Consider the following 26455-nt stretch of genomic DNA (forward strand, 5'->3'; position numbering starts at 1 on the left):
ACACCAACCTTATGTTATGTTGAGGACACTTTTAGGGTTCAGAGAGCTAGATATTTTTTTTGCTTTACATATAAATATATATTTAATCTATTCTTTAGAAGAAGAAAAAAAATTCAGAAATATCATTGTATGGTTGTACTTGTTCCTCAGACTGTTGTTATTCAACCTTCTGAGTATTTACGAGGGTGTATCATTTTCAGAAATAATTTCAAGACAATCATTGGGTTTTTGTTACGGCTAACTAGATATTATAATATTGTTTTAAAAAATAACAGTGAATTCATGAGCTGAATAAAGATAAAATAAAAACACTGAATTGTATCAACCACCCATTATGTTAATATATGCCATTTAACAGATGCTTTTATCCAAAGCAATTTACAGACATGCGTGCATACATTTTACATATGGCTGGTGCCAGGAATCGAATCCACTACCCTAGCATTACAAGTGCCATGCTCCATCAACTGAGCTACAAAAGACCACCATGTTCTTTATGCTGTTTTTGGAAAATGTTGGTTCAGTAAGACATGGCACCAAACGCTCTCAGGTGACATTTTGGAGATTTTGATGTTACACATTGAATAAAATTGGATGCCCTCTGTAAGCTACGTGGTTACCATTCTCAAAACTGTCCATGCAGTTGCATGTAGGCTAATTACAACAACATTACAATGTGTTTGATTAGTTGCATTTAGAGTGCCTCAAACGTTTAACATTTAAGATAATTGTAAAAGTCTTACAAGTGTATAGCAGTACTTACAAATATTATATAGCAGTGACATTATAGCAGAACATATTTAAAAAAATAGAATTAACCAAATAATTGTCCCCTAAAATCATCTACTAAATGACATCTAAACTGATCACAGAGATTTCCTCTCAGCATAATTCCATAAACAAAATCCTCATAAACAGACAGCAGCGCTGTGGAAGTAAACAGAGAGCCTTCACATAAATGGATCTCTATGGATTTCATTATTTTTTTATTTGCTTAAGAGTAAGCTCAAATAAACAGGGCAGAATCCGCAATCTGACGTCAGTGCTAGTATATCAAATTCTAGATTCTCAAGGAATTTGATTACTGGAACATATTCATGTAATGTTGTGTGTGTTATTCATTACATACAAAAACATTAATGCATTCAGTCATGCAACATACATGTAACATACACATGTACAGGCATTTCAAAATCCTAATTCTTTACAAAAATGTACAAATAAATTATGAGTCTTATGATGATGACATTTATGATGATGATAACGATGATGATGAAGATAATGATGACATATGATGATGGTGTGATGATGAGTAGGGTAGCATAGCTAGTAATACAGTGTTGTGTAATAATCAGTAGTAGTGGTAGGCTGTATTACCAAAGATACTACTATCATTGATAATGATATGGATATTATCATAATAACTAAAAGTGCTTGAAAATACATCTGTTTAAAAATGCAAAATAAGGAAAAACAATTTTTTTTTAGAGTTGGAAAACGTTTAAGGCTCACTAGAAGAAGCTAAATAAATGTTCCTCCGCAGCTAGTGAGCGAAATGTTGAACTTCCTGTATAAAGACGATGATGATGTGATTATGTTAATTACATAAGGAAAACGTAAATTGATTCGCGGGAAAAAATGAAAAATGGCGACTTGCATAGTTTGAACTTTAGCGCCTGTACACATATTGCAAGAATAGACAACTCCTAGCGAATGGAACGTTACTCAACAGCAGCAACATTATTTCGAGCATTGATCCTGGATTGGAAGTTTATCAAGGCGGTAAGAGAAGTCCAGATACATTATTACAGCTAAATGACAGCTCACTGAATTGGATGTCATTTTTGCACCTCGTCCTACTTTTAATGTCGCAAACTATTGTTATAACGTGCTCAATCTCATCCTTCGGGTATTCATAGATTACATTTAGCAAGCTAAACTAAAAGTTCCATGCCTAAATGCATATGCGATACACTACCCAGGGGCAAGCAACAGATTCGTTTCATTGGTTTGACAGTTGCAGTTTAGCTGGCTAACTAGCAGTTATAGCTAGTTAGCTACCAAGCTGTATGGCTGATATAACAACTATAAAATGTTTAGACAGCAGACTAGCTAGCAATTAGAGTTTTGTGAGAAGACATGCAGTTGAGGAGAGGCAAAAGTGTCCGATCAGGTTTGCAAAATAAAATACTTTTAAACAATTTATGTTGGCAATATGCCCATCTTATTGACGGGACATAATTTTGCCAATCAACTAGTCAGTAATCAGTTTGATAAGTTACATTCGAGAGTCGTTACAGTTTGATAGCCTACTAGCTAACTGTTACAAACTTGCCATGCCACTTTTTAATGCTTGTGCACGACCAGTTTGGCTCGCGCAAGTGCTGCAATCTGCGACTGCGTTGACAAGTCAAATTCAAATGTGATAGTTGGCTGAGGTTTAAAATAACTTGGTCAGACCTGTAGGCTATGCTGTGATCTACACGCAGTACAAAATCCAGATTGAGTCATCAGACATCAGCCTACATCAGAACAGGGGTGGGGTGTTAAAACAAATATGTTGAAGGAATGGATTTCATTACATTTACATTTTAGTCATTTAGCAGATGCTCTTATCCAGAGCGATTTACAGTTAGTGAGTGCATACATTTTCATACTGGCCCCCCGTGAGAAACGAACCCACAACCCTGGCGTTGCAAGCGCAATGCTCTACCAACTGAGCTACATGGGGCCCTTTCATGATGTATTATTCTTGTATTATTCTTCAGGAAATGCATCTTATGACACCTTAACAACGGTTTCTGTCTACAGTGTGTGCATGTAAATACATTTGATTTAAAAAATAAAATAAAAAAGTGACACAACAATGTTCAACCTCCACCACCTCCATAATGTTGTGATCATGAGGACATACAGTTGCTACCTCAATGACAATGTAAAGCCCCGATTCTCCTAGGAATAGTAGTAGTGTGTGGACAGCCCAGCTGCAGCATGTTGCAGTCAGCCTACAGAGATGACTTCTGCAGTGTGGAGCAGGAAGAGGTGCTGGAGGCCAAGCATTTACCCCAGAAGAGAGGGAGGGGGTGGAGCTTCACAGACCTGGAAAGCAGCGTGACCGTGGGCCAGTATGTACTGTGCCGCTGGTCTGATGGCCTATACTACCTGGGGAAGATCCAGAGAGTAAGTCCCCAACACAACAGGACAATGTTTTATCAGTCAAATACTATAGTATACTGCCACTCAATGGTTTGGACTCATTTTATTTACATAGCAATGAGTACATTCTTAGAAAAAAAGGTGCTATCTAGAACCTAAAAGGGTTCTTCGGCTGTCCCCATAGGAAAACCCTTTGAATAACCCTTTTTGGTTCCCTGGTAAAACCCTTTTGGTTCCAGGTAGAACCTTTTTGGGTTTCATGTAGAACCCTTTCCACAGAGGGTTCTACATGGAACCCAAAAGGGTTCTATTTGGAATCCAAAAGGGTTCTCCTATGGGGACAACCGGAGAACCCCTTTAGAACCCTTTTTTCTAAGAGTGTACTGCCCAAATACTGCTCTGGAATATTCACACAAATATGGTGGTTTCTCTGTAGATTTTAGGCACCACAGCAGTCATTTGTGTTTTATGAAAAATCTAATGTAACACACTATTATTGGAATAAAACTGTAATAAACAATTTGCCTCCCACCTCATACTATCTGTTTTCACTTCATTCAAGGTGAGTACCTCCAAGCAGAGCTGCTTTGTCACTTTTGAAGATAATTCAAAATTCTGGGTTCTCTGGAAAGACATCCAACATGGTGAGTGAAGAGAGACTGGAATATTCATGTTGTTGTTGTTGTCTCAGTGTAGAATAAAAACGTGTGAATTGGTTTAACTGTCAAACTTACATCCTCAATAAATTTATGATCTACACCAGACAGGTTCAACATCTCAAAAGCTCTCTCTAAAAGCCATTACAAATGTGTAGTCCACTTTGAACAGTATTACATAACATCCTAACTGGAAATCATTACAGTTTTGTACAGTAGCTCCCTGGACCCTCATGAAGCTCCTTTATTCCGGGAAACATATTCCTCAACACTTTCAATTGGCTTCCTATTACTTAGCCGACACTTGTACTATACAGTAGGCCACTTAAATGTATATTTAGACACTTCCCTATTCCCTAATGGACTTGGCTGTCCTTCAAACTCTTCAACTGTCTAAATGACACTTTTCTCTGAAAGGGCCAATTTATGTCAGTAATGCCTCGCAGATTACTCTTAATTGAATATCTTGTATGTTCTTTTGACATGCTGACATCATGTAGGATGTAGCTGAAGTATAATCATCATTGAATGTACCCGAATGCTATTCTTCTCTCCCAAAACATGCAGCTGGAGTTCCGGGGGAGGAGCCGAAATGCTCAGTCTGTTCTGAAATGGTGCTGGTGTCCGACAATGAGATCCTGATATGTGGAAAATGTGGAATAGGTGAGTCACTGTAGAGTCTGACGACCCTTAAAGGAGGATGTGCCCTTATATACAGTCGTGGTCAAAAGTTTTGACAATGACACAAGTATTGGTCTTCACAAAGTTTGCTGCTTCAGTGTTTTTAGATATTTTTGTCAGACATTACTATGGTATACTGAAGTATAATTACAAGCATTCCATAAGTGTCAAAGGCTTTTATTTACAATTACATTAAGTTTATGCGAAGAGTCAATATTTGCAGTGTTGACCCTTCTTTTTCAAGACCTCTGCAATCCGCCCTGGCATGCTGTCAATTAACTTCTGGGCCACATCCTGACTGATGGCAGCCAATTCTTGCATAATCAATGCTTGGAGTTTGTCAGAATTTGTGGGTTTTTGTTTGTCCACCTGCCTCTTGAGGATTGACCACAAGTTCTCAATGGGATTAAGGTCTGGGGAGTTTCCTGGCCATGGACCCAAAATGTCGATGTTTTGTTCCCAGAGCCACTTAGTTATCACTTTTGCCTTATGGCAAGGTGCTCCATCATGCTGGAAAAGGCATTGTTCGTCACCAAACTGTTCTTGGATGGTTGGGAGAATTTTGCTCTCCGAGGATGTGTTGGTACCATTCTTTATTCATGGCTGTATTCTTAGGCAAAATTGTGAGTGAGCCCACTCCCTTGGCTGAGAAGCAACCCCACACATGAATGGTCTCAGGATGCTTTACTGTTGGCATGACACAGGACTGATGGTTGCGCTCACCTTGTCTTCTCCGGACAAGCATTTTTCCAGATGCCCCAAACAATCGGAAAGGGGATTCATCAGAGAAAATGACGTTACCCCAGTCCTCAGCAGTCCAATCCCTGTACCTTTTGCAGAATATCAGTCTGTCCCTGATGTTTTTCCTGGAGAGAAGTGGCTTCCTCGCTTGCCTTCTTGACACCAGGCCATCCTCCAAAAGTATTTGCCTCACTGTGCGTGCAGATGCACTCACACCTGCCTGCTGCCATTCCTGAGCAAGCTCTGCACTGGTGGTGCCCCGATCCCGCAGCTGAATCAACTTTAGGAGACGGTCCTGGCGCTTGCTGGACTTTCTTGGGCGCCCTGAAGCCTTCTTCACAACAATTGAACCTCTCTCCTTGAAGTTCTTGATGATCCGATAAATGGTTGATTTAGGCGCAATCTTACTAGCAGCAATATCCTTGCCTGTGAAGCCCTTTTTGTGCAAAGTAATGATGACGGCACGTGTTTCCTTGCAGGTAACCATGGTTAACAAATGAAGAACAATGATTTCAAGCACCACCCTCTTTTTAAAACTTCCAGTCTGTTATTCTAACTCAATCAGCATGACAGAATGATCTCCAGCCTTGTCCTCGTCAACACTCTCACCTGTGTTAACGAGAGAATCACTGACATGATGTCAGCTGGTCCTTTTGTGGCAGGGCTGAAATGCAGTGGACATGTTTTTGGGGGATTAAGTACATTTTCATGGCAAAGAGGGACTTTGCAATTAATTGCAATTCATCTGATCACTCTTCATAACATTCTGGAGTATATACAAATTGCCATCATAAAAACTGAGGCAGGAGACTTTGTGAAAATTAGTATTTGTGTCATTCTCAAAACATTTGACCACGACTGTACAAGTGGATGCCAGTTCTTTACAGATTGTGGTTAAGTGGGAGGAGATCTCATTGTATACAGGGCTCTATTTGCTTCTATATTTACTTCCACAACTTTCTGCATTTTAATGCCTTTGACAGTGTAACTCTAAGAGCATAAACTGTATATTTGAACTGTGGTAAATGGACTGGAACAACATACAGAACTGAAGATGGGCACATCTGTAACGTAACTACATGTCATCTGCTAAAGGTCATTGAATCTCTGAAAGTGAAACAGTGAAAATGTTCAGTTGGACAAAGTGCACAGAAAGCCTCTGTGACTCATAACATCATTTAAACCCTGTGTACGTTAAACTAAGTACTTTCCATGGGTGTCTGTCTTAAAGAGACAGGTCCCATCTGAGATCTACAATTTTGTCCATGACAAGGACATGTATTAGGGTGGGGCCATAGTAACAGTTGTGCAGGGTCCTGTCCCCAGGCTGTAGTGTCTCGTCGGTTTTGTTTCTACTTGGCTCTTAATTAAAGTAATTTATTGCTTTGGGAGTCCACTCTCTGGCTTCCCAACATTTGCTGATCAAAAAAGCTGGACAGGATTAAAAGCTTCTAGAGTTGGCTGGATGCCCCCTCCAGATAAACATAACACATTGCTGTGGCTCAAAGTATGGCCGGCAGTAGCACTGTTTCATGAATCCGTCAATTCATTAAATTATTTATCGGGTTTGAGATTATCCAATGCAAGCATTATGTTTTCATTGTTGTCCTCTTTCTGCCAGGTTACCACCAGCAGTGTCACATGCCACAGGTGGAGAGCTCAATGGATTTGTCACCATGGTTTTGCAGGAGATGCATCTTTGTTTTAGCTGTGCGGGTGAGTATTATTGAAAGAACAAGCTGCTCTTCAATTGAGCAAGAAAAACTAAAATAACTGTAATATAATTTGTATTATGACTGTTTGTCTAGGGTAGTGTTCAACAGGGAGAAAACGTTTTGAAATGGAGTGAAATGGGGAGGCACTGCCTGAACACGTCCAATAAGAACACTGAGTTTTGTTTTCTGTTACCAAAACGTTTTGCTACGATGTGTCCTATTGAACACTGTCCTATAATGCCTAACCATGTTGACGTGGCTGTTTCTCCTCATCACAGAAAGGGGGAGCTCTCAAAAAGGGGCCCATAGCAAAAGCACTGCAGGCCATGAAGCAGGTGCTTACCTACAACCCAGAAGAGCTGGAGTGGGATTCTCAGCACCACACAAATCACCAACAGTGTTATTGCTACTGTGGAGGACCTGGGGAGTGAGTGTGCTGGCTAGACACTGTAGCATAGCATTTACATATCCACTCTATTAGAAAGCAGCTCGATTTGATTCAGATACATGTTGCTCATTCAGTAACTACTACTTTTCACTAATGGCTGCTCTCCTTCCAGGTGGTACTTGAAGATGCTGCAGTGTTTTCGGTGTGAACAGTGGTTCCATGAGGCCTGTATCCAGTGCCTACAGGAGTCCATGATGTTTGGAGATAGGTGTGTGGAATTGTTATCAAACAGAATAGGTTTTTAATTCTGGGGGTTCCCACGGTCAGGGCAAATCCTGGGAAGTCAGGGGAAATAATTATAGTCTGGAAAGTGATAGACATGTCATGGAAGCCGAGGGTATAGCCATATGACCGAGGACCACTATTGATTTTTGATTTCCCCTAGAGGCATATGACCTGTGCTTTCTCCTCTGATCGCTCTTCCTTTCTCTTTCAGGTTTTACTTGTTCATCTGTTCCGTGTGTAATAAAGGAGTGGAGTACATCAAGCGCCTGGCCCTCCGATGGTAAATGGATACTATACTCTTCCTATCTACCTCTGAGGCTCACTCTGAGACTCCAGATGGGATACTTTAATTTAGAATACAAAAGGCATTGGTGTCCTATAGTACAGTAGGTAGAGGATGTGTGGAATGATTGTGCTCTTGTGCTTATGACAATGTCCTAGTGTAAACATACAGTCAGTCATACAGTATTGCATTGTGTTACTGTTAATACATACCGGGGTGCTGTGAACAATTTAGGCAGCACAATATCTGATTAAGAGGACTACGTTTACACATCTCGCTAAACCCAATTCCCTATCTGCTAACTCATATGGATGTATAATTGAGAATTGTATTATTTATGAATGCAACGGAATCCATCATCATCATCCCTTATTATCTGATATCTGATATTATACATGTGAATGAATGCTGCTGGTGTGGAAAACCGGTTCCGCACTCAATCACTCTAGATACATTACAATCTGTTCTCATCTTTAGATTTTGTTGAACGTACATACCTTTTCTCCCTCTCATTTCATCTCTGTGCGTTGAGCTTAGCTCATCAATTGTCCCTGGTTTCTTATCCAGGGTGGATGTGGTGCACTTGGCACTTTACAACCTGGGAGTCCAGAGTAAGAAGAAGTACTTTGAGCTGGAGGAGATCCTCAACTTTGTCAGCAACAACTGGGAGCATTTCCAGTTGGGCAAGGTTAGAAACGGCAAATGAAATCCTGTCTGAATTCTGAATAGGAATCCGGATAGGAAGTTCAGATTAATGCAGTCTCGTGAAAACCAGATCATATTTTTAAAGCTATTTGCATCGGACTGACATTATGATATTCCCCACAGCTCTCGAATACTCCTCCAACAGAAAGAGGCCAATATCTCCTTGATGCTCTGAACAACTACAAGAGCAAGTAAGACATCTCTCTCTGTTATATATACAGTAGATAAAGTGTAAAACTGTAAATGCTAGGTTTAACAAAACTAGGTACTACAACAACTGCATACATGTACTGCAACAATATTATACTGTATCAGCCAATCTATTTTTCATGTGCTATTAACAATAGTATAGTATGGCCCCCAACATTCAGTAAGTTGTTAAATGTTTGTTCTGGTCATACAGTATTTGTTACAACAAACATGTTACTTGGCCGAAGGTGTATTTGTTGACATCACACCCCCTTCACCAGACCATGACCTTCTCACCTCCTCCGTATTTCTCCAGGTTTCTCTGTGGGAAGGAGATCAAGAAGAGGAAATGCATCTTCCGCCTGAGGACCCGCGTTCCCCCCAACCCTCCCTCCAAACTCTTCCCCGAGAGGGCCCAGAATGAGGGATGTCGAGGACGAAAAAAAGGCGCAGGCAGGAACAGGTATTTCACGCCGTAGTGATGTGCTGATATTTTGGTTTTCCGGGAAAAAGCTGGATATACTGTATTTCAATGAGGTTTCTGCTAACTTGCTACAAGACCTCTCTTGGCTCAGTCAGAAAGTGTTGATCAATGTTAAATGATAATGTAAATGTTATGTTTCCTAGGACCTCCCACCATTAATTTACCCCTAACAGAGAACAAATATTTAAAGATGAAAGTTCTAATTTAGTGGTAATGGCTGTGTAATAGTTCTACTTGAAGAATCACTGAATGATATTAGGCTGTGTCAAATTGTCACCTAGGAATCACTGAATGATATTAAGCTGTGTCAAATTGTCACCCAGGAATCACTGAATGATATTAGGCTGTGTCGGATTGTCACCCAGGAATCACTGAATGATATTAGGCTGTGTCAGATTGTCACCCAGGAATCACTGAATGATATTAGGCTGTGTCAAATTGTCACCTAGTAATCACTGAATAATATTAGGCTGTGTCAAACTGTCCCCTAGTAATCACCGAATGATATTAGGATGTGTCAAACTGTCACCCAGGAATCACTGAATGATATTAGGCTGTGTCAAATTGTCACCTAGGAATCACTGAATGATATTAGGCTGTGTCAAATTGTCACCCAGGAATCACTGAATGATATTAGGCTGTGTCAAACTGTCACCCAGGAATCACTGAATGATATTAGGCTGTGTCAAACTGTCACCCAGGAATCACTGAATGATATTAGGCTGTGTCAAACTGTCACCCAGGAATCACTGAATGATATTAGGCTGTGTCAAATTGTCACCCAGGAATCACTGAATGATATTAGGCTGTGTCAAATTGTCACCCAGGAATCACTGAATGATATTAGGCTGTGTCAAATTGTCACCCAGGAATCACTGAATGATATTAGGCTGTGTCAAACTGTCACCCAGGAATCACTGAATGATATTAGGCTGTGTCAAACTGTCACCCAGGAATCACTGAATGATATTAGGCTGTGTCAAACTGTCACCCAGGAATCACTGAATGATATTAGGCTGTGTCAAATTGTCACCCAGGAATCACTGAATGATATTAGGCTGTGTCAAACTGTCACCCAGGAATCACTGAATGATATTAGGCTGTGTCAAACTGTCACCCAGGAATCACTGAATGATATTAGGCTGTGTCAAACTGTCACCCAGGAATCACTGAATGATATTAGGCTGTGTCAAACTGTCACCCAGGAATCACTGAATGATATTAGGCTGTGTCAAATTGTCACCTAGGACTCATATTGTGTGATTAGAAAGTGAAAGTTGTCTCTTCTCAGCTCTCTCCCTGCAGAGAAGAGGAGGAAGAAAAGATCAAAATGGCTACTGGAGGACGCCATCCCCAATGTGAGTTCTCTGACTGTCACAAGATCCTCCCTCAAAACATCGAACTCTAGTCGTGCCAACCAGCTTTCTGCTGTTTCACCCAGCCTGAACGTTGAACAAATCCCTGCTGCAGTTGTTCTCTCCTACCTCTGATGATTATCAACGTTGCTGGAATTCCTCCCTCCTCCTCCTCCTCCTCCTCCTCCTCCTCCTCCTCCTCCTCCTCCTCCTTCTTCTCCTCCTCTTCCTCCTCTTCCTCTTCCTTCTCAGCCTTCTTTTTCTCATCTTCCTCCTCCTTTTCCTCCTCCTCTTCCTCCTCTTCCTCCTCCTTCTCCTCCTCCTCTTCCTCATCTTCCTCCTCATCTTCCTCCTCTTTCTCATCCTCCTTATCTTCATCCTCCTTCTTTTCCTCCTCCTTCTCTTCCTCCTCATCTTCCTCCTCCTTCTCATCTTCCTCCTCCTTCTCCTCTTTCTCTTCCTCCTCTTCCTCATCTTTCTCCTCCTTATCCTCCTCCTCTTCCTCCTCTTCCTCATCTTCCTCCTCTTCCTCCTCCTTCTTATCCTCCTCTTCCTCCTCCTCATCTTCCTCCTCCTTCTCATCCTCCTCCTCCTCTTCCTCCTCCTCATCTTCCTCCCCTTCCTCCTCCTCCTCCATTTGTCTGTGCTCTTCTTGTTTCCCTCCATGTCAGACCACTGTCCCTGTTTTAAAAGTCTATCTCCTGTCCGCCATGTACCATGAAGTCCTTGTGTGTCATTGCTCCCATCCCTCTCTCTCCACGGTTCTACTCAAAGGGGATTACTTACAGTTGGCCTTTGAGGCATTTTACTGACAAATCCCTCTGAGCAGTGCTGTGTCTGTCTGGTCCCCAGGCACATTCTGCTCTAACAACAAACCTCTGACATTTCCTAGTAATAAAGCTAATACTGCCAGGCTGGAAGGAGGAAGGTGCACAGATGAAAATATAGACAGAGCATATAATGGCATATAGCATATAGACAGTGTATAGACAGCATATATACAGCATATAAACAGTGTATAGACAGTATATAGACAGCATATAGACAGTGTATAGACAGCATATAGACAGTGTATAGACAGCATATAGACAGTGTATAGACAGCATATAGCATATAGACAGTGTATAGACAGCATATAGCATATAGACAGTGTATAGACAGCATATAGACAGTGTATAGACAGCGTATAGACAGTGTATAGACAGCATATAGACAGTATATAGCATATAGACAGTGTATAGACAGCATATAGACAGTGTATAGACAGCATATAGACAGCATATAGACAGTGTATAGACAGCGTATAGACAGCGTATAGACAGCGTATAGACAGCATATAGACAGCGTATAGACAGCATATAGACAGTGTATAGACAGCATATAGACAGTGTATAGACAGCATATAGACAGTGTATAGGCAGCATATAGACAGCGTATAGACAGCATATAGAAAGCGTATAGACAGCATATAGACAGCATATAGACAACATATATACAGTGTATAGACAGCATATAGACAGTGTATAGACAGCATATAGACAGTGTATAGACAGCATATAGACAGTGTATAGACAGCATATAGCATATAGACAGTGTATAGACAGCATATAGACAGCATATAGACAGTGTATAGACAGCATATAGATAGTGTATAGACAGCATATAGCATATAGACAGTGTATAGACAGCATATAGCATATAGACAGTGTATAGACAGCATATAGACAGTGTATAGACAGCATATAGGCAGTGTATAGACAGCATATAGACAGTGTATATACAGCATATAGACAGCATATAGACAGTGTATAGACAGCGTATAGACAGCATATAGACAGCGTATAGACAGCATATAGACAGCGTATAGACAGCATATAGAAAGCGTATAGACAGCATATAGACAGCATATAGCATATAGACAGCATATAGACAGTGTATAGACAGCATATAGCATATAGACAGCATATAGACAGTGTATAGACAGCATATAGACAGCGTATAGACAGTGTATAGACAACATATAGACAGTGTATAGACAGCGTATAGACAGCATATAGACAGTGTATAGACAGCATATAGACAGTGTATAGACAGCATATAGACAGTGTATAGACAGCATATAGCATATAGACAGTGTATAGACAGTGTATAGACAGCATATAGACAGTGTATAGACAGCATATAGACAGTGTATAGACAGCGTATAGACAGTGTATAGACAGCATATAGACAGTGTATAGACAGCATATAGACAGTGTATAGACAGCATATAGACAGTGTATAGACAGCATATAGGCAGTGTATAGACAGCATATAGACAGTGTATAGACAGCATATAGACAGTGTATAGACAGCATATAGACAGCGTATAGACAGCATATAGACAGTGTATAGACAGTGTATAGACAGCGTATAGACAGCATAAAGACAGTGTATAGACAGCGTATAGACAGCGTATAGACAGCATATAGAAAGCGTATAGACAGCATATAGACAGCGTATAGACAGCATATAGCATATAGACAGCATATAGACAGTGTATAGACAGCATATAGACAGTGTATAGACAGCATATAGACAGTGTATAGACAGCATATAGACAGTGTATAGACAGCATATAGCATATAGACAGTGTATAGACAGTGTATAGACAGCATATAGACAGTGTATAGACAGCATATAGACAGTGTATAGACAGCGTATAGACAGTGTATAGACAGCATATAGACAGTGTATAGACAGCATATAGACAGTGTATAGACAGCATATAGACAGTGTATAGACAGCATATAGACAGTGTATAGACAGCATATAGATAGTGTATAGACAGCATATAGCATATAGACAGTGTATAGACAGCATATAGCATATAGACAGTGTATAGACAGCATATAGACAGTGTATAGACAGCATATAGGCAGTGTATAGACAGCATATAGACAGTGTATATACAGCATATAGACAGTGTATAGACAGCGTATAGACAGCGTATAGACAGCGTATAGACAGCATATAGACAGCGTATAGACAGCATATAGAAAGCGTATAGACAGCATATAGACAGCGTATAGACAGCATATAGACAGCATATAGCATATAGACAGTGTATAGACAGCATATAGCATATAGACAGCATATAGACAGTGTATAGACAGCATATAGACAGCGTATAGACAGTGTATAGACAACATATAGACAGTGTATAGACAGTGTATAGACAGCATATAGACAGTGTATAGACAGCATATAGACAGTGTATAGACAGCATATAGACAGTGTATAGACAGCATATAGACAGTGTATAGACAGCATATAGCATATAGACAGTGTATAGACAGCATATAGACAGTGTATAGACAGTGTATAGACAGCATATAGACAGTGTATAGACAGCATATAGACAGTGTATAGACAGCGTATAGACAGTGTATAGACAGCATATAGACAGTGTATAGACAGCATATAGACAGTGTATAGACAGCATATAGGCAGTGTATAGACAGCATATAGACAGTGTATAGACAGCATATAGACAGTGTATAGACAGCATATAGACAGCGTGTAGACAGCATATAGACAGTGTATAGACAGTGTATAGACAGCGTATAGACAGCATAAAGACAGTGTATAGACAGCGTATAGACAGCGTATAGACAGCATATAGAAAGCGTATAGACAGCATATAGACAGCGTATAGACAGCATATAGCATATAGACAGCATATAGACAGTGTATAGACAGCATATAGACAGTGTATAGACAGCATATAGACAGTGTATAGACAGCATATAGACAGTGTATAGACAGCATATAGCATATAGACAGTGTATAGACAGTGTATAGACAGCATATAGACAGTGTATAGACAGCATATAGACAGTGTATAGACAGCGTATAGACAGTGTATAGACAGCATATAGACAGTGTATAGACAGCATATAGACAGTGTATAGACAGCATATAGACAGTGTATAGACAGCATATAGGCAGTGTATAGACAGCATATAGACAGTGTATAGACAGCATATAGACAGTGTATAGACAGCATATAGACAGCGTATAGACAGCATATAGACAGTGTATAGACAGTGTATAGACAGCGTATAGACAGCATAAAGACAGTGTATAGACAGCGTATAGACAGCGTATAGACAGCGTATAGACAGCATATAGAAAGCGTATAGACAGCATATAGACAGCATATAGACAGCGTATAGACAGCATATAGCATATAGACAGCATATAGACAGTGTATAGACAGCATATAGACAGTGTATAGACAGCATATAGACAGTGTATAGACAACATATAGACAGTGTATAGACAGCATATAGACAGTGTATAGACAGCATATAGACAGTGTATAGACAGCATATAGACAGTGTATGGACAGCATATAGACAGCGTATAGACAGCATATAGACAGTGTATAGACAGCATATAGCGTATAGACAGCATATAGACAGTGTATAGACAGTGTATAGACAGCATATAGACAGCATATAGACAGTGTATAGACAGCGTATAGACAGCATATAGACAGTGTATAGACAGTGTATAGACAGCATATAGACAGTGCATAGACAGCATATTTACATTTACATTTTAGTCATTTAGCAGACGCTCTTATCCAGAGCGATTTACAGGAGCAATTAGGGTTAAGTGCCTTGCTCAAGGGCACATTTACGTCATTTAGCAGACGCTCTTATCCAGAGCGACTTACAAATTGGTGCATTCACCCTATAGCCAGTGGGATAACCACTTTACAATTTTTTTTTATTTTTTAATTATTTGTAATTATTATTATTATTTGGGGGGGGGGGTAGAAGGATTACTTTATCCTATCCCAGGTATTCCTTAAAGAGGTGGGGTTTCAAATGTCTCTGGAAGGTGGTGAGTGACTCCGCTGTCCTGGCGTGGTGAGGGAGCTTGTTCCACCATTGGGGTGCCAGAGCAGCGAACAGTTTTGACTTGGCTGAGCGGGAACTATGCTTCCGCAGAGGAAGGGGAGCCAGCAGGCCAGAGGTGGATGAACGCAATGCCCTCGTTTGGGTGTAGGGACTGATCAGAGCCTGAAGGTACGGAGGTGCCGTTCCCCTCACTGCTCCATAGGCAAGCACCATGGTCTTGTAACGGATGCGAGCTTCAACTGGAAGCCAGTGGAGTGTGCGGAGGAGGGGGGTGACGTGAGAGAACTTGGGAAGGTTGAACACCAGACGGGCTGCGGCATTCTGGATGAGTTGTAGGGGTTTAATGGCACAGGCAGGGAGCCCAGCCAACAGCGAGTTGCAGTAATCCAGACGGGAGATGACAAGTGCCTGGATTAGGACCTGTGCCGCTTCCTGTGTAAGGCAGGGTCGTACTCTCCGAATGTTGTAGAGCATGAACCTGCAGGATCGGGTCACCGCCTTGATGTTAGCGGAGAACGACAGGGTGTTGTCCAGGGTCACGCCAAGGCTCTTCGCACTCTGGGAGGAGGACACAACGGAGTTGTCAACCGTGATGGCGAGATCATGGAACGGGCAGTCCTTCCCCGGGAGGAAGAGCAGCTCCGTCTTGCCAGGGTTCAGCTTGAGGTGGTGATCCGTCATCCATACTGATATGTCTGCCAGACATGCAGAGATGCGATTCGCCACCTGGTTATCAGAAGGGGGAAAGGAGAAGATTAGTTGTGTATCGTCAGCGTAGCAATGATAGGAGAGGCCATGTGAGGATATGACAGAGCCAAGTGACTTGGTGTATAGGGAGAAAAGGAGAGGGCCTAGAACTGAGCCCTGGGGGACACCAGTGGTGAGAGCACGTGGTGCGGAGACAGCTTCTCGCCACGCCACTTGGTAGGAGCGACCGGTCAGGTAGGACGCAATCCAGGAGTGAGCCGCGCCGGAGATGCCCAGCTCGGAGAGGGTGGAGAGGAGGATCTGATGGTTCACAGTATCAAAGGCAGCAGACAGGTCTAGAAGGACAAGAGCAGAGGAGAGAGAGTTAGCTTTAGCAGTGCGGAGAGCCTCCGTGACACAGAGAAGAGCAGTCTCAGTTGAATGACCAGTCCTGAAACCTGACTGGTTTGGATCAAGAAGGTCATTCTGAGAGAGATAGCAAGAGAGTTGGCTAAAGACGGCACGCTCAATAGTTTTGGAAAGAAAATAAAGAAGGGATACTGGTCTGTAGTTGTTGACATCAGTGGGATCGAGTGTTGGTTTTTTGAGAAGGGGTGCAACTCTCGCTCTCTTGAAGACGGAAGGGACATAGCCAGCGGTCAAGGATGAGTTGATCAGCGAGGTGAGGTAGGGGAGAAGGTCACCGGAGATGGTCTGGAGAAGAGAGGAGGGGATGGGGTCAAGCGGGCAGGTTGTTGGGCGGCCTGCAGTCACTAGTCGCAAGATTTTATCTGGAGAGAGAGGGGAGAAAGAAGTCAAAGCATAGGGTAGGGCAGTGTGAGCAGGGCCAGCAGTGTCATTAGACTATAGCATATAGACAGTGTATAGACAGCATATAGACAGTGTATAGACAGCATATAAACAGTGTATAGACAGCATATAGACAATATATAGACAGTGTATAGACAGTGTATAGACAGCGTATAGACAGCGTATGGACAGCATATAGACAGTGTATAAACAGCATATAGACAGCGTATAGACAGCATATAGCATATAGACAGCATATAGACAGTGTATAGACAGTGTATAGACAGCACATAGACAGCGTATAGACAGCATATAGACAGTGTATAGACAGCATATAGACAGCATTTAGCATATAGACAGCATATAGACAGTGTATAGACAGCATATATACAGTGTATAGACAGCATATAGATAGTGTATAGACAGCATATAGACAGCATATAGACAGTGTATAGACAGCATATAGACATTGTATAGACAGCATATAGCATATAGACAGTGTATAGACAGCATATAGACAGTATATAGACAGCATATAGACAGTGTATAGACATTGTATAGACAGCATATAGCATATAGACAGTATATAGACTGTGTATAGACAGCATATAGACAGTGTATAGACAGCATATAGACAGAGTATAGACAGTGTATAGACAGCATATAGACAGTGTATAGACAGCATATAGACAGCATATAGACAGCATATAGACAGCGTATAGACAGCATATAGACAGTGTATAGACAGCATATAGACAGCGTATAGACAGCATATAGACAGCATATAGACAGCAAATAGACAGTGTATAGACAGCAAATAGACAGCGTATAGACAGCGTATAGACAGCGTATAGACAGTGTATAGACAGCATATAGACAGCAAATAGAGTGTATAGACAGCATATATACAGTGTATAGACAGCATATAGACAGTGTATAGACAGCGTATAGACAGCATATAGACAGTGTATAGACAGTACTGATGAGGACAAGGATAATGATGATGTGAGCAATGTTTATGACAATGGTTGATACCAACAGTGTGTGTGTTGTGTGTGGTGTGTGTTGTGTGATGATTTGTTGTGTAGAATGACCTGACCTCCACTTGGAGCACCAACCATCACATGGCCAACATCTTTGACTTCACCATGGACGAGTTACAAAGCCTCAAAAGGTAAATGGTGTGGATGTTAAGGGCCAGTTTCCCGGACACAGATTAAGCCTAGTCCTGGATTAAGAAGCATGTTCAATGGAGTTTCTCTTCATTAATCTGTGTCTGGGAAACCAGCTCTAAGAGTGTAAGTTGGAAGACTTTTGTCTGGAAATTGACCTACAGTACACGATGATGCTGATTTCCAATGAAGCTGCAAACATTTGAAATTGACTTCATTGCCTTCGATTGAGTGCAATTCTTTTCTGGGCCCTAACAATCTACCCCCATTTACATGTATTTCCCTTTGAAAGACACCATTCTTTTCTTTCAGTCTTTGTTTGGTCACCACTCTGATGATTTTCATCAAAGTGCCGAACGAAGTGATTTAATTACATTTTCCTGTAAAGGTTATCATCTCTCCAACAGCGCTGAATAATAAATGAAAGAAAGGCAAACACTTTGGGGAATGTTGACAATCAACAGAGCTTTCTTAGAGGAGAGTCAATATATGGGGACTAGCTGGTGCAACTCCAAAAAGGGGACTAACCCTGTTGGAACGTGAGAAGTGGAATAGGCTCATAGCTCTGTAGAGCCTGAACTGAGCTGGAGGATGAGAACAGCTAATGATGATTCTGTGAGAGTAGACTTTGAAGCAGTACATTAACGTCCTTCCGTTAGCTAGATGTAGTACTTTCACTCACTCACACACACACAGACACACCTTTAGCATGCAGGCTCTTGTATTATGGGCTCAGAACAGTGACTTGGAATTTGCAGTCACAGGGTGAGGGTGAGGAGCCATAGTAATAGAAGTCGATTTTCCTTAGTGAGGTTTGGAATAAAAAGAACAAAAATAAGACCATCAATGTTAGAGCTATTCTGTCCTGTCCGGGGCCCCATCATTCTCTGATTAGCACCTCTGAATGCAAGCACCATAATTCCAGCGTTTGAATGGATCTTGTTGTTGTTGTTGTTTACTCCTCAGCACCAGCTCAGGACGGACCTTCAGTCTGGACCTGGACTCCACAGATGCGGCTAGTACCACAGGATCTGCCACCACCAGTGTCTCATATGACCTCAGGTACAGTACTATAGTCACTATGACCTCAGGTACAGTACTATAGTCACTATGACCTCAGGTACAGTACTATAGTCACTATGACCTCAGGTACAGTACTATAGTCACTATGACCTCAGGTACAGTACTACAGTCACTATGACCTCAGGTACAGTACTACAGTCACTATGACCTCAGGTACAGTACTACAGTCACTATGACCTCAGGTACAGTACTACAGTCACTATGACCTCAGGTACAGTACTACAGTCACTATGACCTCAGGTACAGTACTACAGTCACTATGACCTCAGGTACAGTACTACAGTCACTATGACCTCAGGTACAGTACTACAGTCACTATGACCTCAGGTACAGTACTACAGTCACTATGACCTCAGGTACAGTACTACAGTCACTATGACCTCAGGTACAGTACTACAGTCACTATGACCTCAGGTACAGTACTATAGTCACTATGACCTCAGGTACAGTACTACAGTCACTATGACCTCAGGTACAGTACTACAGTCACTATGACCTCAGGTACAGTACTATAGTCACTATGACCTCAGGTACAGTACTACAGTCACTATGACCTCAGGTACAGTACTACAGTCACTATGACCTCAGGTACAGTACTACAGTCACTATGACCTCAGGTACAGTACTACAGTCACTATGACCTCAGGTACAGTACTACAGTCACTATGACCTCAGGTACAGTACTATAGTCACTATGACCTCAGGTACAGTACTATAGTCACTATGACCTCAGGTACAGTACTATAGTCACTATGACCTCAGGTACAGTACTATAGTCACTATGACCTCAGGTACAGTACTATAGTCACTATGACCTCAGGTACAATACTATAGTCACCAAGACTTTTGTTGTTAGAAAAGGTAACTCTCACACACGTTACCTGTGCACCATAATGAATAGAATTGTTGAGCCGTAAGTACCACATATGAGAGTATGGTGGTGTGCATGTTAATATTAGTCCTTAAAGATTTCTTATCACTTTGCCCAAAGTGCAAGAGACTATAGGTAGCTACTGAGATGAGTGCAACACCATTCAAGAGCCTGCTTGACTGTAGTCCAGGGCCCTTATCCACAAAGTGTCTCAGAATAGGAGTGCTGATCTAGGATCAGGTCCCCCCTGTCTACTGTATGTAATCTTATTCATTATGATCTAAAAGGCCAAACTGATTCTGGTGAATACGGACCCAGGTGTTGGAGTCAAAGCGGACTTCCAGGTGAACCAGCAGGTTGCAGGATGGTGACACTACTTAGCACAGGGCTTGTTAGGGAGGACAAGTGATGATCAGTCTCCCTCCCTTTTCTCCCCAGCTGTCTCTCACTCATTTCTTCCTTTAGTTTACTTGGCTCCACCGTGTGTAGTGTGGTGCAAACCGATCGATACGACCCCCGACTCTAAACGCTGCAGCCCAGGCTGTCAGATGAGCTTTTCTCTCTGCCTTTCCAAGCTCTTGAACATGTTCCTATGTGAGAAGTTGAGGAGAGACAACCGTGTTTAACATCACACAAGAAGAAGTATGATGTGAGGTCTTGGACAATTTAATGCAGTTGGCTCCTGTACATCTTCCATTATTTGCTTAAAGTCATCTTGGTTGGAACTAAGCAATGGAGTGACTAAACACTCACTATATCCACATTCACAAACCCACCATTGTTTGAACATTGTGAACCCCCCCACCCCCCTTTCTGGGAACACCCCTGGGCTCTCTAACTGACTGGCTTTATTCTGCGACATTCTCAGTTCTGGCTCCTCCTCTCACAAGAAGGGGGGCTCTGAAGTTTGACATTCAGAGTGTGTTGACATTTGATGGTAGGTATTTTTTCAAACTTTATTTTCCCTCTTTGCCGTTACTGTGTTTAGTTGCATGGCAGAAACTCCTACTGATGGGGGTGACCGTGGTGCTTCTGACATCTCCTGTGGCTTTGAGAGAGGGGACTGATTGTTATGATAATGTTTAGACTGATGTAACTGCTCTGCCGTCTCCACGCTAGTGCTCTGCGTTCACACACACTCACACAGACACACACACACACACACACACGCACTGTCCTAGGAGATGAGAGCAGTGCCCAGAGGTGCGTGTGTGTGGCTAGAGACGGGCCACATCATTTCATGTCACTATCCCCTATTCCCCCGCTACCTCCGATATTTCATCCCTCTGCTTTAGTCTCTGTTTATTTTTAAATGTGGCTTCTGCTCATTAAAATCCTTGTGCGATACTCTAGAGAGGCCATGTGGGGGAAATAAGAGGCGCGTGGTGTGTTTGTGGAGACAGAGTGATTCCGTGGGGCGACAGAGAGCTTGTGCCCCCGCTGTGCCCTCCTCTCTCACTGTGGTTCAGATCAAAGATGCCAGTTTAGTATCTCCCTCTCTCACTGGCTCCCGTTGGCCAGGATGTGTCAATGGAATAAGATGTTGAGTTAACTCCGAGATGACAGTCACCTTGGTATCGGAAAAGAGGACGTCATCTGATTTGGGAATCCACCTCTCTAAGCCTAGTGTCATTTAATAGCCTAGAAAAGTTTCCATCTATTTGCAGTCTTCTTCAGACTGTTTTTAAGGGGGAAGTATAAAAGCAGCACCCACGTCATAGGGCATGAAAACCACAGAGAGTGAAAGCTTATATACCGGACCACAGCTACCCCTGGTGGCTGATCCAAGTCATGTTTGTAATCGGAGTGGGTGTCCAATGTCCAATTGACTTTTTTGTTGTTGTTGACTCCACAAAGGTATGTCTGGTGGCACAGCAAAGCACAACAAAGTAGTCAATTCAGGAAACTGTTGTTGCTTTTGTTTCAATAGGTTGCTGATATTAGGGTCAAACAGACTGAAAGAGGATGGACTTGTCCAATAAGAAATGCTCATGTTGCTGCATGCCCTAATGAATATTTTTCTAACCCGTTGCAGGAAGAATGTTGGCAGCCGTAAGAGGAAGCTGCCCACCTCTAACTACACGGTGCTGGCCACTAAGAAGGAGGTGGTGGAGAGTGAGCTGAGCCCCATGGAGCAGAGCCTGCCGGGAGAGGAGGCCGCCTCCGCGATGCTGGACAACGCCATCGACAGCCACACCTTCGACAGCATCAGCGAGGACGACTCGTCCCTCTCTCACCTCAAGTCCTCCATCACCAACTACTTTGGAGCGGCGGGGCGGCTCACCTGTGGAGAAAAGTACCAGGTGCTGGCCCGCCGGGTCACTCCGGAGGGGAAGGTGCAGTATCTGGTAGAGTGGGAGGGCACCACGCCCTATTGACCTGGCCGACCAGACGGCCTACTGACCTGGCCGACCAGACGGCCAGACTAGCTGTCTGCAGTTAGGAGGTGTTGCGGAGAAGGGGGGGAGTAAAAGGCAAGATCGGCCTAGCAAGGCCTACCTAGTTGTACTCATTGAATTGTTTCATGTTGCTTTCTCTTGCGCTACAGTGCTATTTCAGTATATAATATGACGAGTAAAAATGGGTGTTCTCTTCCACCATAGCTAAGGTTTTTATTATTTCATTTGTAATTCAACCGGAAAACAGCAAGCATTGAACAGAAACGTAAAGATTGAGTACGTTTTTTATAGGTACGTTGTCTGTTGAACCAATTTGGTAGCGTCCTCTCAAGCATCTTCAACAGTAACACAGCCTGAAAAACAGTCCCACTGGGCACAGACGTCAATTCAACTTCTATTCTACGTTGGTTCCACGTCATTTCATTGAAATTACATGGAAACAACGTTGATTCAACCAATGTGTGCCCATTGGGGTGTGCTTTGGTCTTAACTGGATGATAGTTTGAGTAGAAGATTTGTGATGGTACTGTAAAGGTAATGTGAGATATGGCTCAGGGGTCCAAGAAATAACAATACCACTGATTCTAAAGGATGGCAGTAAAACTGCTGAAAGAGCACTGCTAAAATGGGCTGGCAGTCCCTAAACTAAATTCAGACAACTTCCAATAATATTCTGCTCTAATAATAGTTTTTCAGTGTTTTTTTTTTACCTTCTGTTTTGAATTGTTTCTCTTTAACAGCCATATGCCATCTCTAAGCCACATTTAACTTGTAGCAAGTTATACCTTTGTCAACGTTGTGCCTCTCCACTGATCATTGAAACCGCAGTTTAAGAGCTTTATTTAGTACTGTAATGCCAAGTTTTAGTACAAATACACGTTTTTTTTATGAATGTTATCAGTAAACAGTCGGTTTATACTTGGTCCTTTCATTTTCAAATGTGTTTACAGACAGTTTTACAGGATGGTTAGGGGGACAAGAGACCAAGGCAAATACTACAAGCATTTCTGATAGTGTTCCTGGTTTTCCGTTTACCTCTAGCAGTTTATGCTGACATAGGTAGTTTGACTTAGGTAGATGCAAAACTGTTGTATTTTCTGGAAATTCAAGGTAGAGGATGGATAACTTATTTTAACATAGTACTTTTAGACACTGTAAGATCTTTTTTGACATTTGAAATCTAGAAAGTTAGAATGAGAATATTCCTTTAGTCATGGACTTTAAGGGGGGGTCTTGGTCTATGCTCTTACAATATCCAAAGATTTCTTTATATATTACTCTCCCACCTATAGATATTTCTGTGTTTCCTCAAGACATATATTTGTTTTGTGCCAGACTGTTAGATTCTTTCCACTGACAGTGAAACCTGGGGTTGTGTTCATTAGGGCACTCAGTGAAAAAAAGAGAAAATAATTCAGCGAAAACAAAAAATAGCATTTAGGCCTACTTATTCAACAAGTCCAGGTAATCCCTCCCGGTTTCATTTTGTTTTCTTCTGATTGTGCCTGATGAACATAATACAGAAAATCTTTCGACTTTGATAAATATGATTTGATTTCAATACGTCAGTACATCATGAAAGATAAATGACGCTTTCCTATTAACATTTATGTTAATGCACATCACTCCCTTTACGTCATTGCACTATTGACACATATCTTAAACTATGCAAGTATGTTTTTTCAATTGAATAACCAAATATTATTTACAATATAGTTTTAATTGATTATTATGTAAATTTGTGATCAGAAGTCACATGCTATATATGCGTTATATTATTAATAAGCAAAGTTTTAAGGTACTTGCAACCGTTTATGCACTTACTTTCCTTCAAATTACAGTATGACTGTATTCACTCTAAAACAAACAGTTTATATTATGAGTAGATTCATAATATCTATCCGATGGAGTTTCCATTTAATATATTTTATGGATGATTCTTGAATAGTGACACGTCAACGGTAAACTGTGTGCAGCATAAAAGTTTGACTTTTGATTTCTAGTTGTATTTTAAATCAAATAAAATGCATGTTTAAACATTAATGACTGTACAATAGTTGTTTTACCATGTTACATGCCCAGAGCTGTGTATATAGAGAACTTCCTGTGTACTGTACATTTCCCCCTATTTCCTATGCTTGTTAGAAATGTTAACTGTTACATCTCTCAGCGGGCATTATGCATCCTTATTTGTCATTCATTAAACTTTATTTGGTCATTTTCGAGATGTTTCGAGTTTTTATTAGTCTTACTGTATGTACAGGATACACATGGTAAACACCGTCCAACGAAACGCTTACTTGCAGGTTCCTTCTGGACAATGCAACACCAATAAGAAATAAGAAAAGATAAGAATACAAACAAAGTAAATGGCCCAGTAGAATACAGATTTTAGCATAAGTGTATGGTATAGGAAGGCACAATTATTTGGGGAAAGGGATTGGGGGGCAAGTGTTTACATTGTGCAGTATTTAGCAATTATAAACAGGAGTCTGGTAGCAGCAGTTGTGATGTGTGTGAAGCATGAATGTATAGGCTGTGTTTAGACAGGCAGCCTAGTTCTGATACTTTTTTTTTTCACTAATTGGTCTTTTGACCAATCAGATCAGCTCTGAAAAAGATCTGATGTGAAATTATCTGATTGGTCAAAATACCAATTAGTGGAAAAAAGATCAGAATAGGCTGCCTGTGTAAATGCAGCCCGTGTGTGTGTGGATGAGTGTGTCTGTGCACGAGTGAGTGCATGTGTGCTAAGATGCGGAGAGTCAGTGCAGGTGGCCAGTCCAGTTCTGCGGGACTTCCCCAGGCACTGGATGGGTGGGAGCACGGTCCCAGTGATGTACTGGGCTGTCTTCACCACCTCATCTGCATTTGCTCCTCCTTAGATATAGATGCCTACCAGTTAACTTTATTGCAATAGAAGAGCCCAAAAAACTAATCCACACAGGAATACAAATGTAAAATGGTACATAATCTTAAAACCATATCCACATCTGTTGTGTTCACAAAAGTCTTTAGCATTATTAAAACCAAGCCTGGTGGTTTTCCAGAGCAGCATGTGCAGAGAAATGTTAGAGGAGCCCGTAAGGAATGTACAGAAAGAGACAAAATGATCTATTATGAGACTGACAGTATCAACTTTACACATGATTACACAGCAAACATCCTTGGAGGAACATGCATGACCTCACCAGTTTCACCTTACCATATTAATGACACAACTATAAAGATAACTGGATGTTCATATAACATGAGGAGTAGGCTATGAAATGTTTATCAACATTCCCATCAGTTTACACTATGTAGTGTAAATCTCTGGAAAATATCTTATGCATTCCCGTACACCTAAAACATGTGACCTTTAATCAGGGGCGCAACTTTGGTTTTAGAAGTGGGGGGGACACAATTATATATATTTTATTTTCTAGTCGGATAAACACTCCGAACAGCCTACCCGACCACTCGGAGGCGTCCGCATGGTCCTAAAGCACATCTTTGCCTCGTTTTGTATCACATTCCAATTATAAAACTGTGGTGGACAAAAATGCAATTTCAGAATGTGGGGGGGGGGGGGGGACGACGACGACATGTCCCCAGTGAAAGTTGCGCCCCTGCCTTTAATATTAAACTGGTGACTAGTGAAAATCATTAGTGCTTTCGCTTGAAACAGCAAATAATTGTTCTACCTCTAGCCTTGGCACTAGATGGCAGCATAATAGCATGAAACAGATGGAGACTTCCTGTCCCATTACATCCAGTGACGTATGATCAGATCTGTTGTGATTGTAAGTCACAATGACAATCAAATGAGATGTTTGAAGACATACACTGTGAATACTTACACTACATGGCCAAAAGTATGTGCTCGTAGAACATCTTATTCCA

General features: G+C 41.5%; 1 protein-coding gene across 1 annotated transcript; it reads left to right on the plus strand.

Annotated features, from left to right (window-relative positions):
* Positions 1-1628: 1628 nt before the first annotated feature.
* phf19 (PHD finger protein 19) lies at positions 1629-23989 on the plus strand. The gene is made up of 15 exons (XM_084177073.1): positions 1629-1782; positions 2957-3180; positions 3719-3800; positions 4380-4475; positions 6856-6950; positions 7228-7376; positions 7510-7605; positions 7834-7902; positions 8473-8593; positions 8734-8801; positions 9116-9262; positions 10575-10641; positions 18134-18219; positions 19184-19279; positions 22207-23989. Exons 2-15 carry the CDS (start codon positions 2992-2994, stop codon positions 22547-22549), a joined length of 1704 nt encoding a protein of 567 aa, XP_084033199.1. The 5' UTR covers positions 1629-1782; positions 2957-2991; the 3' UTR covers positions 22550-23989.
* Positions 23990-26455: the final 2466 nt, after the last annotated feature.

This window comes from Coregonus lavaretus, assembly GCF_964263955.1.
Source record: "Coregonus lavaretus genome assembly, chromosome: 14".
NCBI lineage: Eukaryota > Metazoa > Chordata > Actinopteri > Salmoniformes > Salmonidae > Coregonus > Coregonus lavaretus.

Coding starts and splice junctions, on each gene's coding strand:
- phf19 (XM_084177073.1), top strand. CDS start 2,992: ATGTTGCAGTCAGCCTACAGAGATGACTTCTGCAGTGTGGAGCAGGAA. Junction 8,594..8,733: donor AGCATTTCCAGTTGGGCAAG/GTTAGAAACGGC, acceptor TATTCCCCACAG/CTCTCGAATACTCCTCCAAC. Junction 19,280..22,206: donor AGTGTCTCATATGACCTCAG/GTACAGTACTAT, acceptor AACCCGTTGCAG/GAAGAATGTTGGCAGCCGTA.